The 17,246-nt window shown below is 36.0% G+C and overlaps 1 protein-coding gene across 1 annotated transcript in view; it reads right to left on the bottom strand.

The window, feature by feature from the left end:
- Positions 1-14,356, bottom strand: part of LOC117323303 (fasciculation and elongation protein zeta-2-like) — a 34,520-nt gene extending 20,164 nt beyond the window's left edge. The window contains exons 1-2 of the mRNA XM_033878442.1: positions 14,042-14,356; positions 122-230 (exon numbers count right to left, since the gene is read on the bottom strand). Of these exons, the coding sequence (XP_033734333.1) occupies positions 122-230; positions 14,042-14,349 (417 nt within the window). The 5' untranslated portion in view covers positions 14,350-14,356. The remainder of the gene's footprint in view (positions 1-121; positions 231-14,041) is intronic.
- Between the last annotated feature and the right edge of the window lie 2,890 nt (positions 14,357-17,246).

The raw sequence follows: 17,246 nt of genomic DNA, 5'->3' as shown, positions 1-17,246 counted from the left end.
CCCCTGGATCCGCTAGTGTCACTAATAACTGTACATAAAAGGTGTATTTTCGTGTACTCAAATCTGAACACATCATCAAATCTTGCCCTCACTATGATCAGACAAGTCTATTGTAACCTACCTTACGCTCTCCAAGATTTAGAACTTTTGTATGCAGCTCCCTTGCATAGGATTTTGACCAGTCTATTGGAAGGATGTTACCAAAGTTCCCCGTGATTGTCCACCACATTCTGAAACACAAACACACATGCTCAGCAATGTCATCTTGTTCAGTCAAGACTGAAAAATAATTCCTTGTCAGACATTAGGCATACAAGTTATAGACCGGGATGAATCTATATGTCTGAAATTCTTCAAAATATTTTGAGATTTTTTTTTTTTTTATGTTCGGTATTGGCTCATTAATAAAAAGAAAAGTTTTTTTTCCAACTTCACTGATATGGTTTGTTGATATGAGTAAATAACATAACTTGAAGAATTGGTCAAATATATTTGGAACCTTTATTTAGTCTCCTGGTCCCAAAAATGCTGAAGTTTCATATCAAGTCTGGATTCCCTGTATCGGGCCTAACACCACATCCCTTTGCCTCCAGTAGGGGACAAAATCTTAACTTATATAATATTCAATTCCTAATACCCAAGGATACTGCAGATCCAAATAACTTCATACAAACAGAAGAGGGATTTAAAATGTTTAGTCTGTTTTCACCTTGGGAACTACTGTGTTATATATCACATCAATGCTGGAGACAAACAGACAACGGGTACCGTGCAAAGGTCACAAATCATGTTAGGGTTTTTTGCAGATATGTGCCAACATCAATTAGCAGTGACCAACAAATTGGCAAAGATTTAATTCAAAATAAGTAAACACTCTGTTTGTAATGAAATATATTCAGGTGATTTCAAATTCATGATTCTATGCAAATATCCATACTTCAGGAACCTACAGCATTAAAGATACATAGTTAATATTTATCACACTCAGTCTGTAGAATGAAAATAAAGATTTTTGCAAGATTATTTCTTGTATAAACTTACATATATATGCTATATATATACTCTTTCTTAAGGCTTAGTTATGAGTCTGAGAATAGACACAGCATGCCATGTGTACATCCAAGCAATTCTGATATCATTTTATGTACATATATAGATATTGTATTTCTTTATGTAACAGACACTTTCATTGTATGTAACATGTCTGAACAGAACTGTTGCTCTGGGAGGCTGGGCCACCAAATTCCCCAGCAGCAACAGCAACAATGAAAAGTGTCCCATTAGTTGGAAGGGAAGCTGGCACCCAGCCATTGTTGAGATAGTCGTGTGTTTATTGATTATTCACTCAACAGAGGCCCAATCATTCTTCCTCTTCTAAATGAGTCACTGATTCCACTATCATCCATTATTCACAGAGACAACTCTATATACTACCTATTATATATATTTCCTCATTACTATTTATTACACTAATAACCTTTGGTATATACTGGATAATTACATGATCTGATAAAAATCTTCATAATTAGAGCACTAATGTATTTTTCCAATTTGTGAATTATAACAGAATTCCATATTCGTTTATTACAAAATTGTCATACCCAAGATTTCAATTCATAGTACCATGATGGGTGATCACAAAATTGGTCCCAATATGACAAAAATATTTATTAAAAGGAACAATTGGAAGTGATCACCAGCTTTTGTAAGATTTTTTAATGTCATAAAAAATTGGACAAACTAAAGGCCTAGTTTGGTTTATTATTGTTTAACACACTATCAACTGCTAAGGTAATTAAAATATAAGATGGCTTCCCCTGTGTGCAAGATGCATGTAGTGTAGGTGTGTTCGTGTCATGGGAAGCTGCTGTATGTTTGTCTCCTTGTGATAGCACTGATGCTAACTTTATAGTGCGATCTTACAGAAGCATACTGCCGAAGACACCCAGCAGGACACTCCATCTGGTCACATTACACTGACAACAGTCAAACCAGTCATCCAAATACTAAAAATGCTGAGCACTATTGGTATGCAGGAAAATCAACTACCATTGTAACAAGAGATCCCAGAGGGATCTTGGCGCCCACCATTGAATGATCTTTATAGGTTCCATGTCAGATTGATCTTTTCTCTACTTTTCCCTTCTTCTAAGTCTTACTAATCTGTGTAAATTCAGAAACAGCCCTCTAGATCTAGTACATTTCAAACAAGGGGAACCTATGTATAAAATTTAAGATTTAGCGATAATGGCTGTCTGTCGGCCATGTTGTTTTCCGATTGGTCCCAAAATGCAATACCAGGGACCAAGGGGAACCTACATATGAAATTTGAGAAAGATCCCTTCAGTACCTTCTGTACAATAGCGATAACAAACTTCAATTTTCAAAATCCAAGATGGCTGCCTGTCGGCCATGTTGTTTTTCGATTGGTCTCAAAATGCAATATGCATAACTACGCACTGAGGGAAACCTACATATGAAATTTGAGAAAGATCCCTTCAGTACTTTCTGAGAAATAGCAATAACAAACTTCAATTGTCAAAATCCAAGATGACTGCCTGTCGGCCATGTTGTTTTCCGAATAGTCTCAAAATGCAATATGCATAACCAGGCACAGAGGGGAACCTACATATGAAATTTCAGAAAGATCCCTTCAGTACTTTCTCAGAAATAGCGATAACAAACTTCAATTGTCAAAATCCAAGATGGCTGCCTGTCAGCCATGTTGTTTTCAGATTAGTCTCAAAATGCAATATGCATAACTAGGCACCGAGGGAAACCTACATATGAAATTTCAGAAAGATCCCTTCATAAGTATCTGAGAAATAGCGATAACAAACTTTAATTGTCAAAATCCAAGATGGCTGCCTGTCGGCCATGTTGTTTTCCAATTGGTCTCAAAACGCAATATGCATAACTAGGCACCAAGAGGAACCTTTATGTGAAATTTCAGAAAGATCCCTTCATAAGTTTCTGAGAAATAGCGATAACAAACTTCAATTGTCAAAATCCAAGATGGTTGCCTGTCGGCCATGTTGTTTTCCGATTGGTCTCAAAATGCAATATGCATAACTAGGCACCAAGGGGAATCTACATATGAAATTTGAGAAAGATCCCTTCAGTACTTTCTCAGAAACAGCGATAACAAACTTCAATTGTCAAAATCCAAGATGGCTGCCTGTCGGCCATGTTGTTTTCCGATTGGTCTCAAAATGCAATATGCATAACTAGGCACCAAGGGGAATCTACATATGAAATTTGAGAAAGATCCCTTCAGTACTTTCTCAGAAATAGCGATAACAAACTTCAATTGTCAAAATCCAAGATGGCTGCCTGTCGGCCATGTTGTTTTCCGATTGGTCTCAAAATGCAATATGCATAGCTAGGCACCAAGGGGAACCTACATATGAAATTTGAGAAAGATCCCTTCAGTACTTTCTCAGAAATAGCGATAAAAAAATTCAATTATCAAAATACAAGATGGCTGCCTGACGGCCATGTTGTTTTCCGATAGGTCTCAAAATGCAATATGCATAACTAGGCACCAAGGGGAGTCTACATATGAAATTTCAGAAAGATCCCTTCAGTAAGTATCTGAGAAATAGCGATAACAAACTTAATTGTCAAAATCCAAGATGGCTGCCTGTCGGCCATGTTGTTTTCCGATTGGTCTCAAAACTGCAATATGCATAACTAGGCACCAAGAGGAAGCCTTACATATGAAATTTCAGAAAGATCCCTTCAGTAAGTTTCTCAGAAATAGCGATAACAAACTTCAATTGTCAAAATCCAAGATGGCTTGCCTGTCGGCCATGTTGTTTTCCGATTGGTCTCAAAATGCAATATGCATAACTAGGCACCAAGGGGAATCTACATATGAAATTTGAGAAAGATCCCTTCAGTACTTTCTCAGAAATAGCGATAACAAACTTCAATTGTCAAAATCCAAGATGGCTGCCTGTCGGCCATGTTGTTTTCCGATTGGTCTCAAAATGCAATATGCATAACTAGGCACCAAGGGGATTCCTACATATGAAATTTGAGAAAGATCCCTTCAGTACTTTCTCAGAAATAGCGATAACAAACTTCAATTGTCAAAATCCAAGATGGCTGCCTGTCGGCCATGTTGTTTTCCGATTGGTCTCAAAATGCAATATGCATAGCTAAGCACCAAGGGGAACCTACATATGAAATTTGAGAAAGATCCCTTCAGTACTTTCTCAGAAATAGCGATAAAAAATTTCAATTATCAAAATACAAGATGGCTGCCTGACGGCCATGTTGTTTTCCGATAGGTCTCAAAATGCAATATGCATAACTAGGCACCAAGGGGAATCTACATATGAAATTTCAGAAAGATCCCTTCATAAGTATCTGAGAAATAGCGATAACAAACTTTAATTGTCAAAATCCAAGATGGCTGCCTGTCGGCCATGTTGTTTTCCAATTGGTCTCAAAACGCAATATGCATAACTAGGCACCAAGAGGAACCTTTATATGAAATTTCAGAAAGATCCCTTCATAAGTTTCTGAGAAATAGCGATAACAAACTTCAATTGTCAAAATCCAAGATGGTTGCCTGTCGGCCATGTTGTTTTCCGATTGGTCTCAAAATGCAATATGCATAACTAGGCACCAAGGGGAATCTACATATGAAATTTGAGAAAGATCCCTTCAGTACTTTCTCAGAAATAGCGATAACAAACTTCAATTGTCAAAATCCAAGATGGCTGCCTGTCGGCCATGTTGTTTTCCGATTGGTCTCAAAATGCAATATGCATAACTAGGCACCAAGGGGAATCTACATATGAAATTTGAGAAAGATCCCTTCAGTACTTTCTCAGAAATAGCGCTAACAAACTTCAATTGTCAAAATCCAAGATGGCTGCCTGTCGGCCATGTTGTTTTCCGATTGGTCTCAAAATGCAATATGCATAGCTAAGCACCAAGGGGAACCTACATATGAAATTTGAGAAAGATCCCTTCAGTACTTTCTCAGAAATAGCGATAAAAAATTTCAATTATCAAAATACAAGAAATTTGAGAAAGATCCCTTCAGTACTTTCTCAGAAATAGCGATAACAAAGTTCAATTGTCAAAATCCAAGATGGCTGCCTGTCGGCCATGTTGTTTTCCGATTGGTCTCAAAATGCAATATGCATAACTAGGCACCAAGGGGAATCTACATATGAAATTTCAGAAAGATCCCTTCATAAGTATCTGAGAAATAGCGATAACAAACTTTAATTGTCAAAATCCAAGATGGCTGCCTGTCGGCCATGTTGTTTTCCAATTGGTCTCAAAACGCAATATGCATAACTAGGCACCAAGAGGAACCTTTATATGAAATTTCAGAAAGATCCCTTCATAAGTTTCTGAGAAATAGCGATAACAAACTTCAATTGTCAAAATCCAAGATGGTTGCCTGTCGGCCATGTTGTTTTCCGATTGGTCTCAAAATGCAATATGCATAACTAGGCACCAAGGGGAATCTACATATGAAATTTGAGAAAGATCCCTTCAGTACTTTCTCAGAAATAGCGATAACAAACTTCAATTGTCAAAATCCAAGATGGCTGCCTGTCAGGCCATGTTGTTTTCAGATTAGGTCTCAAAATGCAATATGCATAACTAGGCACCGAGGGAACCTACATATGAAATTTCAGAAAGATCCCTTCATAAGTATCTGAGAAATAGCGATAACAAACTTTAATTGTCAAAATCCAAGATGGCTGCCTGTCGGCCATGTTGTTTTCCAATTGGTCTCAAAACGCAATATGCATAACTAGGCACCAAGAGGAACCTTTATGTGAAATTTCAGAAAGATCCCTTCATAAGTTTCTGAGAAATAGCGATAACAAACTTCAATTGTCAAAATCCAAGATGGTTGCCTGTCGGCCATGTTGTTTTCCGATTGGTCTCAAAATGCAATATGCATAACTAGGCACCAAGGGGAATCTACATATGAAATTTGAGAAAGATCCCTTCAGTACTTTCTCAGAAACTAGCGATAACAAACTTCAATTGTCAAAATCCAAGATGGCTGCCTGTCGGCCATGTTGTTTTCCGATTGGTCTCAAAATGCAATATGCATAACTAGGCACCAAGGGGAATCTACATATGAAATTTGAGAAAGATCCCTTCAGTACTTTCTCAGAAATAGCGATAACAAACTTCAATTGTCAAAATCCAAGATGGCTGCCTGTCGGCCATGTTGTTTTCCGATTGGTCTCAAAATGCAATATGCATAGCTAGGCACCAAGGGGAACCTACATATGAAATTTGAGAAAGATCCCTTCAGTACTTTCTCAGAAATAGCGATAAAAAATTTCAATTATCAAAATACAAGATGGCTGCCTGTCGGCCATGTTGTTTTCCGATAGGTCTCAAAATGCAATATGCATAACTAGGCACCAAGGGGAGTCTACATATGAAATTTGAGAAAGATCCCTTCAGTACTTTCTCAGAAATAGTGATAACAAACTTCAATTATCAAAATCCAAGATGGCTGCCTGTCGGCCATGTTGTTTTCCGATTGGTCTCAAAATGCAATATGCATAACTAGGCACCAAGGGAAGCCTACATATGAAATTTGAGAAAGATCCCTTCAGTACTTTCTCAGAAATAGCGATAACAAACTTCAATTATCAAAATCCAAGATGGCTGCCTGTCGGCCATGTTGTTTTCCGATTGGTCTCAAAATGCAATATGCATAACTAGGCACCAAGGGAAGCCTACATATGAAATTTGAGAAAGATCCCTTCAGTACTTTCTCAGAAATAGCGATAACAAACTTCAATTGTCAAAATCCAAGATGGCTGCCTGTCGGCCATGTTGTTTTCCGATTGGTCTCAAAATGCAATATGCATAACTAGGCACCAAGGGGAACCCACATATGAAATTTGGGAAAGATCCCTTCAGTACTCTCTGAGGATTTGCGATAACAAGAATTGTTTACGGACGGACGGACGGAGGGACGGAGGGACGGAGGGACGGAGGGACGGAGGGACGGACGGACGACGGACCACGGACGCAGGGCGATTTGAATAGCCCACCATCTGATAATGGTGGGCTAATAAAATCCAAGAAGAGTAAAGTTGCAAGAACAAAGAGAAAAGACCTGCAGAGCATACAATAGGCCTGAGTAACCATAGTTTCAAAACCATTTAATACCAGCCTGGTGTCCTTGCTGCTCCTTTGCTAATAGGGATATCTATTTTTTGTTCCTTTTTTTTCTTTTACTTTTGAAACAATTAACTTCTAAGCTTTTTTCTAGCTACAACACAAAATCATTCAACATATATACAGAACTGTATACTCAGCTGGCTAGTGCACTTGTTGTTTTTGGCTAATAATAATATTATTATTGTTGTTTGTCTGTTACTATGTATTGAAACAAAATATACATGTACTTACTTAATATTCAAAAAAAAAAACCCATCTCAGTTCAGAAATAGAACATCTGGAGGGATGACTGACATTGTAATAGAATATAGTACAGGAAGGATGGGCAACCATGTCAGGCAGCTATAATCGTAAAATGGCTGACAGATCATTTAATAAGAATAATAAACTACTCCAAAACTGGCTAAAATGTACAAATATTGATTGGCAATAACTTTCTACAACTTCCGCCATAATTTCATCGATTGAAACTAGCAGGAAGTTTGATACTCCTAACAGCTGCTTCTTGTTTAATTTAATGCCATGTGTTGAGTACATCGTCATCATCAACAGCAATAACTTGTAACATCAAGGAGAAGTGCTCAACATTATATTCAACAAGTAAAATCTTAAGTAAACTCTGAAAGATGTTTCAAAATACTCTTCTAATTTCCAATTGATCATGTAACCTTGACCTTTGTTGTGCACTCAGAAAATGTTTCAAGAATTAAGAAATTGGAAATAAAACTTGAAGTGTCGGGCAGACTGGTAAACAAGTAAAGCCCAACCAGTGCATCAAAGTCAATCATGAATCTCTTAGACAACATGTCACTATCTTTTTATACCATTTACTCATGGTATCTTATTTCACTCATTGTAGGATGCCTAGCTATAGGGTCTCTAATATATCTGTTTCATGAGTGTTATGCTTACCAGTTTTTTTTAAAGCAGCGCAAATTCTAGTTTTACATGATGGTACAAACCATTTTTCACCCTTGACAGTCCTATTTCTGATCTATTTTGCATTTTATTTTTCAGAAGTTTTAATAAATGGACACAATTGGGAATTTTTAATTTATTTGTGGGAAAAATAAGGCTATTAAAAATGCCCTGAAAATGGGTCAGTTTTACACAACCAGGTACCTGGTAGGAAAACACTGGTACTGGTGATATATATTAACACCACACCTTTCTACCATGGTCATGTCAAATATATTTTCTAGGTGTCTTGAATTAGTTATTCAGAAGAAATGGTTTAAAGAATTCAACACATTGGTCCACAGTGACAATGGGTCAGGGTCATTCATTTGCACAAACTTGATAATTCTCAACATAAGAGGTGAAACAGTTTACTGCAGTGTAAATATAACTACACCATAATATTTCCTTTGGTTTGGTTCAAAGGTATAAAACAACAGCAATTTAGGTGAACTTATAAGGGGTATGTTGTATTATCCTATACAGGTACATGTACATAACTTGGATTTTTTTTACAATTAAGTGTGTATACAATATACTATAAACAGATACTGAGAAAATGGAACAGAAAGCTAAATGAGTAACTGTAATCACTGTCCTTTTCTACTGGTACATGATAGTAAACAGATGAAAGCTTACAAAACTTAAATGGATTCCTAATAACACAGGGAATGGATTAAATGGAAAATATAAACAAAATGCTTTACTATACTACACTAACACAGTCAATCACTGTAACTGAATTTTAGTTGTGATCATTTCCAACAAACACTCACATCAGTGATCATGGTTCGGATAAAGAATAATATTTTTTCTGCAAATTTAGCTTGTTGTGCATCATCCATCATTGATTAGGCTTTGCAACATGTAGTAATCTAATTATTTTGGTAATATATATAATACAAACGTAACTGCTAGTTATTTTGTACCTGATAATAGTATAAAGAGAATTTTCAGTTCATATTTTCAGGAATATGAGTTTCTAGTACCAGGGCATCCAGTAGACCCTTGAGAGTATATTTTTGACTCCCCAAAATGAGATCTGACTCTTGGGTTTGAAGGGACATGTCTATTTGACATATGTTTTGACCCTTCAGATTTCTCAGAAATAGTGATTTGACTTCTGAAATTGCTAAAAGTCAAGGGTCAACTGGATGCCCTGAGTACAGTTGTTGCAGGAACAGGGTGGCCATGCATCTAGCCCCACTCTAAAATACACTGTATGTATGTGATGGATGGGGAATATCAGATTACATAGGTCCCTACTGCCATCTTGAAAAACAGTACAAACCCCTGGTCGATAGTGTATTGTTTGCGATTGTTGACCCACCATCTGGCAGACCCTCAAGAAATGGTTGAATTTCTGACAATCAATGGGTCTTGGCTGACAATGATGGTGATCAAATAGCAAAAATACTGACAACTACAATCCCTACAACTTACAGGTCTGTAGGACGATGCTCAATTTGTTCTAAGCAGCAACTGGCAAGATGAGCAGATTACAAGAATGAACAGAACATGTGTCTGCACAGTATAGTTAACTGACAGAATACAAAGTCTGGGCCCCTGGCCCTGCTCCTCAAGCTTTGGCATTAGGGATGGGTCTGTCCATCAAGTGATCATTGTTCCATCTAAACCAAGCTTCTTAATTATTCCTTATCAATAATAAACTACATATACTGTTATTTTCCAATAACAACCATACAATACCCATTGTGAATCAGGGATAATAGAACCTCTGATTATGACCAACTACTACCTCTCGATGTTTTCGTCCACCATCATGAAGAATAATATATGAATACCAAGATTTCCAGATTTTGAGAAGACCGTTATTTTTGTTTTGGATTTTTTTTTTTTTTTTGCATATCTTTAACCACTTTTGGTTCCACCCCTCAGACACAATGGGTAGGTCTGCATTTGATTATTTGTAAATATACCATCAAAATATATACCCTCTAGCTGATAATAATTCCCAACTACATTTGATGTTTTGAACTCGAGGAATTTTATCTAAGTCTATTTAATTCCCATGTGTTATTTTCCTATAAACTATAGTAAATTTACACCCTCCCCATGGGAAAGACAAGGCCTGGTTGCAATGACATTTAGTGTTTTGTTTGCTATGGAAGCTTCTAAAAAGTTTTATTGAAACGTTCTCTGAGAAGTTAAAAATGAAAATGTGCTGAACACACAATAGCAAATGAGAATAAGCCAGGAAAAGTTGACCAAACAAAATATCTTACTATTTTATTACGGCTATCTGTCAGTTCTCATCATATTTGACAATCTGATATCACAATATTTATAAAATGATAATTGGTTATTTAATAAATATTTAACATAATTATCTATATTTGGTTATTCAATAAACCACAACCTCAACAGCAGACTTCCAGACATCATAGGTTTTCTATTGACTTTTCTGTCTCTTTTTTATACCTAACATGAAAACATGCCGTAATATAAACTATACAGTATATGTGTACACATGACTGCAACTGTTACATAATCAGTGGGGTGTTCGTCTAATACAAATTATTGGCATGGATCATGTCTATCACAACTGTTTGATGCAATGGTATTAAAATAAACACCAAATCTTGTAGTTCTTCTCAAAGACAATGTTCTTTCCATCTTTTTTAAAGATTTAATACAACATCTCATTTTGTTTGTGTGTTTGCCAACTTTAGCAGCAAATAATCCAGCTCCTGTGAATGTACATGTCAGGGCCATAGGAAAATTTGGACTAGTTTAGTATTGACCAACATGAAAATTCCCTGGTAATTTCGGTAGAAAATATTTCAATATTAATCAGCAGAGTAAGGAATACATCAGGTAGGTTCCCTCTCTCAACTATTTCACTCGATTTGGGATTGCATGCATGCATTGCTTCAGTAATACTCAGCATGCCTTTTAAATTCAATTAGCATCACATTATACTTCAATGTAATATACAATTTTAAGGAATTTATGAATTTGAGCTAGAATTGAAATTTGATAGTGAATTCTACACTCTACACAGCAGTAGATATAACTGAGCCGCATCACTTTAGTAAAGGGGTTGGTAATCTAATTAAAATAAGACTTGTAATTTCCGCTCCTCTACGATACACTGCAATACAAGATATAACAATACCTTGTAGGTCATCTCAGCATGACCTTTAATTTGACCTCAGTCAATCAGCACGCCACCTATGAATTTGTTGGTGTGATATTATTCTTCAGAAGTAACCTTCCCAAGGTTTTCCGATGGTCGATGGCAATGGCACATAACATGGCTTCGCCCACTCTGGCATCACCAAGAAGTGAAGAACATCTCAAAAAATTTATAGTTTAACAAACGTGTGCTGCATATATGCATGTGTGGTTTTTCCTTCATTGTACGAGAGATAGACAGTGAAGGCAACAGTGTTGTGGAAAAAAATTAAGTTTGAAAGGGAACGACGTGTACGGTAACGATTTCCCAAATCCAGTTGGCAACACAATCCTTCCTGTCGACGAAGCATTGTATAATCATTTTCTGTTCTTCTTTCAATGTAAGGCCCAGAAGATAAGCAACATTTTTATTACTGTATCATTAAGATAGTCCACAAATAATGTTTGTGAAATGTTGCGTATTTCAAATCAAATGATACTAAAGAGACGCAACCAAAGGCTCGTATAAGACTCTTTTTCAGTGGTTGCCTATAGCTAAAAACGTCTTATTTTAATCAGGTTGGGTTGGTAATATTGTTTTTTGAACTTTAAGAACTGTATTGTATTGTTGATAAATGCCTTGATCCCCAGATTGAGGAGACAACAGTGTGTCCCAGCTGGTAACCATTGTTGGGGAATTTGCATCCATATATAGCCATGACCTTTTCAAATGAAATCTAGCTTTACAGCATGTAAATCAGTGCTTAAAATACTGTTTTGTTCAATTGTTTAATTTATTTGATATGATTGTAATAAACTTTTTTATATACTTCATTTCAATTTTATTTGGGTGGAAAAAAAATATATATGAAGTCTTATATTGACATCATTCTTCACAAGTTTTCCTTTTTCAAAATCAAACACCTTCAGGTACTTCAGTGTTATGTGCTGTCACTTACTCTATTTTCACCAATTTATATATAGTACTACTTTGCTATCACACTGGAGTGTAAACCAACTTCAAATTTCTTTCATATGTGATTTACTTTTGCTAAATGTTGGGTTTTTTTTCATTTTGAAGAATGTATTCATTTAATCTTCATTTAGTGGAAAATAACACACTTTTTTGATAGGGGAAGCAGCTTGTTTTAGCTAGGCTTACCCCAAAACACATAGGTATAACACTACTGGGGGAGGCTCATAATCAGGGAGCTTGCCTTACATATGTAAAAGTTCAAGGAGTAGAAGTGTGCAACCAGCCGGGATCGAACCCGCGACTCCCGGCTTACTGGTCCGCCGCTCTACCGACTGAGCTAAAGGGAAATTCCCCCTAGCTCGAAGCTAGAAGGCGACCATACAGCTATGTACAGTATCTACAATTAAAACCCGGCCTGCTACACTACTCCCTCCTTCAAACGTGTTCGCCCCCGAACACACCAACCCAGGTTCTCTCTCCAAGGAAGCCTCTTGCTTTCACTTGGAGTGGTCTGAGGCACCAATGTAAAAGTTCAAGGAGTAGTAAGTGTGCAGCCAGCCGGGATCGAACCCGCGACCCTCGGCTTACTGGTCTGCCGCTCTACTGACTGAGCTAAAGGGAAATTCCCCCTAGCCAGAAGCTAGAAGGCAACCATACAGCTATGTACAGTATCTACAATTAAAACCTGGCCTGCTACATATATATTTAGTTAGTACTACAGTAGACCAGGGGTAGAAATAACCGAAAGACCGTTTGCCCAGGACCATTTAGTTTTATTAAGGGCCAGTAGATTGTTTACTTTTGAAATCCATCATCTGCCCATAACAATGGAAAACAATTTCTGCAAGTCTAAATGTGCATAGGTTTATTTCATATTGCCAACTACTATTTAAAACTCCATTTTTGAATTGGCTTACTACAATAATTCTTAAACAGTCAGTGTTTGTATATATATATAAACATCAAAATCCTTCATCGCTGCTGCATTTTACTCAGTTTCAAGCTCAAAAAACTCCAGAATGCCCCAAATGGCTTCTATATTTGCTGCATGTCATGATCACTGACCTGAAAGTACGGTCTGTGATTGGTCTGTGATCGCCAAAGACCGACTTAAAAGGCCTATCCATCTAGAGAAGGGCTGGTAAATTTTAGATGGGCCAATGGCCGATGCTATTGTTTCTATCCCTGGTAAACAAGCCCCCCCCCCCCCCCCCCCCCTCCCATATGCCTTCAAACGCCTGTAGAATATGTTGATAGGACGTTAAACAATGCAAAATATTGTTTATGTCCATGTGAACCAGAAACCTGTGGATCGTTATAAGAAGTAAGGAGTGGCTTCTATAACAAATATCTCAAAGGGAAAGCAATTGCATAAATCAAGAGAACTGTAAAAATGATGATAATTTAGTGTTTAATATTTTTGTTTTGGTAGGCTTAAGACAGCTCAACAAAATAGGGCAAACATTAGTCATTAATGACACACACCTGTTGTTTTTTGTCACGTTGCTGGTCTGCTTATCGGTTTCATTATACGAAAATGTCAACAAATGTTTACTCAAGACAAATAAATACACCCCCGCCTTCTGATTTTCATAATCTTAATACCATATGCATACCACTTGAAGTAAACCCCTAATCGAGCTGCAGATTCACTAAATACGTCGATACATAAAAATGCCGTGTTATGTCTACGAAGACTGCAGAGGCTGAGACAGACCCGGGAAGTGATGATCTCATCAAAATCGCATTCAACCATCCACAATATAATCACATTAGGTTACTTACTGGCAATCACTCATTATTTCTTCCTGAGTTCGTATTTGTACAGGTGCAATTGTATCAACATTCTCCTCGAAATTTCGAAAACACTTGGTAATTTTTTCATCAAATGTATGAACCAAATCCTCAAGCGATCCTGAAAATGTGTCTACAAAATTGTCTGAACCACCATTATCGGTCACATCTACTCCTCTTCTTTTTTCATAGTCTTTGTTTGAATTTTGAATGTCTGTTACTCCTTGAAATTCATTATATTCGTTCCAGTCTTCGTTTTCAAATTTAGCAAGCGGAGCTTCGAATTGTAGCTCCGCCATTTTTCATCTAATACCTCATTACATTCGGAACACCTCGGGCCTTTCTCCCGGAAAATTCTTTAATTAGCCTAGGACGATTTACCCAATGCCAATGCCATCCACCAACGGTAGCGTTTCTAGTCCTAAACCTTAACATCTATAATATAAATATCAAAATAAAGCATCGACAATATTATTAGGATATATGTTATAGTACGTAGTTTATACAATAATATATGACTCTGCAGCTTTTTTATTTTGAAAAGACTGGCTTAATGGTTTTTTTTTTTATTTTGTGTTTCGAATTAACTTTATTTAAAACACGGATTTATATCAAAATATTATTTCATAATTTAATCAGTGAATCTGGGTTTATTTTTTTTATTTTCGTTTTTATTTATCTATTTATTTATTTATATTACCTCATTGGCTATCTAATTAAGTTTCTGCTTTTATTAATTCATTATAAATATATCGCAGTGAAATCGTCACATGCTATTTATGCACATATCTATTTTGATGAATATAAACAAGAGGCCCACTAGGCCTGCTCCGCTCACATTGACAAATCACTCCAAGTTATATTACAAATACTTTTGCCTCTCAGTACCATGTATTGTACTTTCCTTAAACTGACATTCAGCCTTTTGTTTAAAGTTGAAAAACACTCAACATTGATAACGAATTTCTTTTACTGGACCACGCACATCTACCTCTGGCGAAGTAGACTTTTATATAAAATCATAATTATATGCATCTACAGACTAAATGCTTCCCATACTGACCTTCCATATAGCATTTCACCGTTTTGGGATCGGTACCTCCATCACCAGCAAAGACAGACTCTCCATTTAAATGTTAACTTTATTCATTTTACAACAATTGCGAAACAACTATGAACGCCGTCCCTAGGTGATGGTTCTAGTCAGATCCATTGATATAACTAGTCATTACGTGGTAGAGAACGCAATCAATCGGTCAGTTAACGGGGACAAAGAAAAATCCGAAGACCTGTTTCTTTGGTAGAAATTTCAGCTCGCCTCGCAGGAACCATCGGCATCAGAAACAAGTCAAAATGGTACACCTGATGTAACAAAGCTCCCTGGTGGTTGTCAGAATTGCAAAATGCTTACGCTAACATTTTACAGCATTCAGGACATAAAAGATCCAAGCCAAATTTATGCATTTTATATACAAAATTTGCAAGATAAATGTATATATGAGAGGTTGAAGTAAATTCTAAATAGCACACAAAACTTAGTTTTGACATCCAACGGTTTACACAAAATATGGGAAAAATGAAAATAAATCCAAATATAATTTCAAAATTAGTTGTCAAATAAAAAAGATGCCAGATATATATACTAATATAGACTTAAAACTTATTATAGACTTAAAAGTGTTTCGATAAGTTTAAAATGAGCTTTGATACAAAAACGTTAAGTCCTATAAACATAGGAAACTTAAATTAAAAGAAAAAATAGAATAATTCAATAATATTTTTTTGTAAATTTACTCTACTAAATGATTTTGTCACTGCAACTAAATGATTATAAACTTTATTCCGGTTTGGCGTCCTCCACCTCGCTTGTCTTGATCAATTAGTCTATTTGAGTATTGTACCTTCAAAATAGAGCAAATTATTTTCTGAATTCTCCTAATTTTCTTCTGTTTATCTCTCCTACCATTCCCTTTTACAATACATATTTATTTTATACAATACAGATGATCTTTTTTATACTAAACATATTATATTTTTAAATATGTCTCAAGTACACGTATTTGCTTTTTTCGCAGTTAGACGTACATGTAAAACCATTTCAGGTAAAAGTATATTTCAATTGATTCCACGAGGAAAAGGGGTATCTGAAAGCTTTTACACATGTCAGACAATCTAACAGCTATATTCAGATACGTGCTGAATGTAAACTATATAGCATTGTTAGATCTCCTATCCCTTCAAATGTATTTATTATCTTATATAATATGCCGAAACACAATACAACATAGAATTATAATTTAACTCATTCCATTATAACAATTATACACAACGAGAAAAACTTTTTTTTTGCAAATACAGATGTATGTGTGTGTGTGTATTTCGGCACAAATTGCATGAGACTCGTAGAAAAAAATAATCTGATACTTTCTCAATTAAGAAAAGTAAAATAAGCGCCTATATCATCTATTGTTTAACGTACATGTAGTGAATGAGCGAATAGTGAAAATTGGAAATAATATCTCATTTACATATTTAAATTTCTCATTTAAATATGATTTAAAATTTGAGCATAGTCCCACTTAAATTTTTTTCTGGGGTCTGATCTAGCCCACCATCCTCCCTTTAGTACCGGAAACCAAGGTGAAGTCTGATTTACATATTTGTTACTGTTAATCTTAAAATGAATTATAAAACATTAACCAAAAGAACAGGTCCGGAGTTATATATGCGCATAGAGTACAAAATTCACTATTGGAATTTTCCTCACTACATGACAGTTGGTAAGATGCAGAAATGAACAAATACTTTTAAGGAAATCGTTTGCTTTCAAACGTTAGGTGAACGTTACTATACGTATGCTTAGGAATGTTATTGAATATGATGAAACACAGCTTTCTGAACGCAGATAGACACAGAAATCTAATTTTCAAATGTACAGATTTTGATATTATATATGTACCCATTGTCTAATCTTCCACGAAATTAGCAAATTAATGTATGTTTAAATCAGTAGGTTTGCACACCAACGCTGTCACGAATGTTTTGCCTTATATATCAAGACTGCTAAATAGTGGCCTCTCTGAGTATAATGATGATCGTTATAGTTCCAACTTTTCACTTAACTTTAGAACACATGTCGTGCTATGTTATGACCCCCGGTACAGTTGAAAGATTCATTTAAATTCAATTCAATTAG

The sequence above is a fragment of the Pecten maximus genome, chromosome 3 (assembly GCF_902652985.1).
Source record: "Pecten maximus chromosome 3, xPecMax1.1, whole genome shotgun sequence".
NCBI lineage: Eukaryota > Metazoa > Mollusca > Bivalvia > Pectinida > Pectinidae > Pecten > Pecten maximus.
This window is presented reverse-complemented; position numbering and strand designations above follow the sequence as displayed.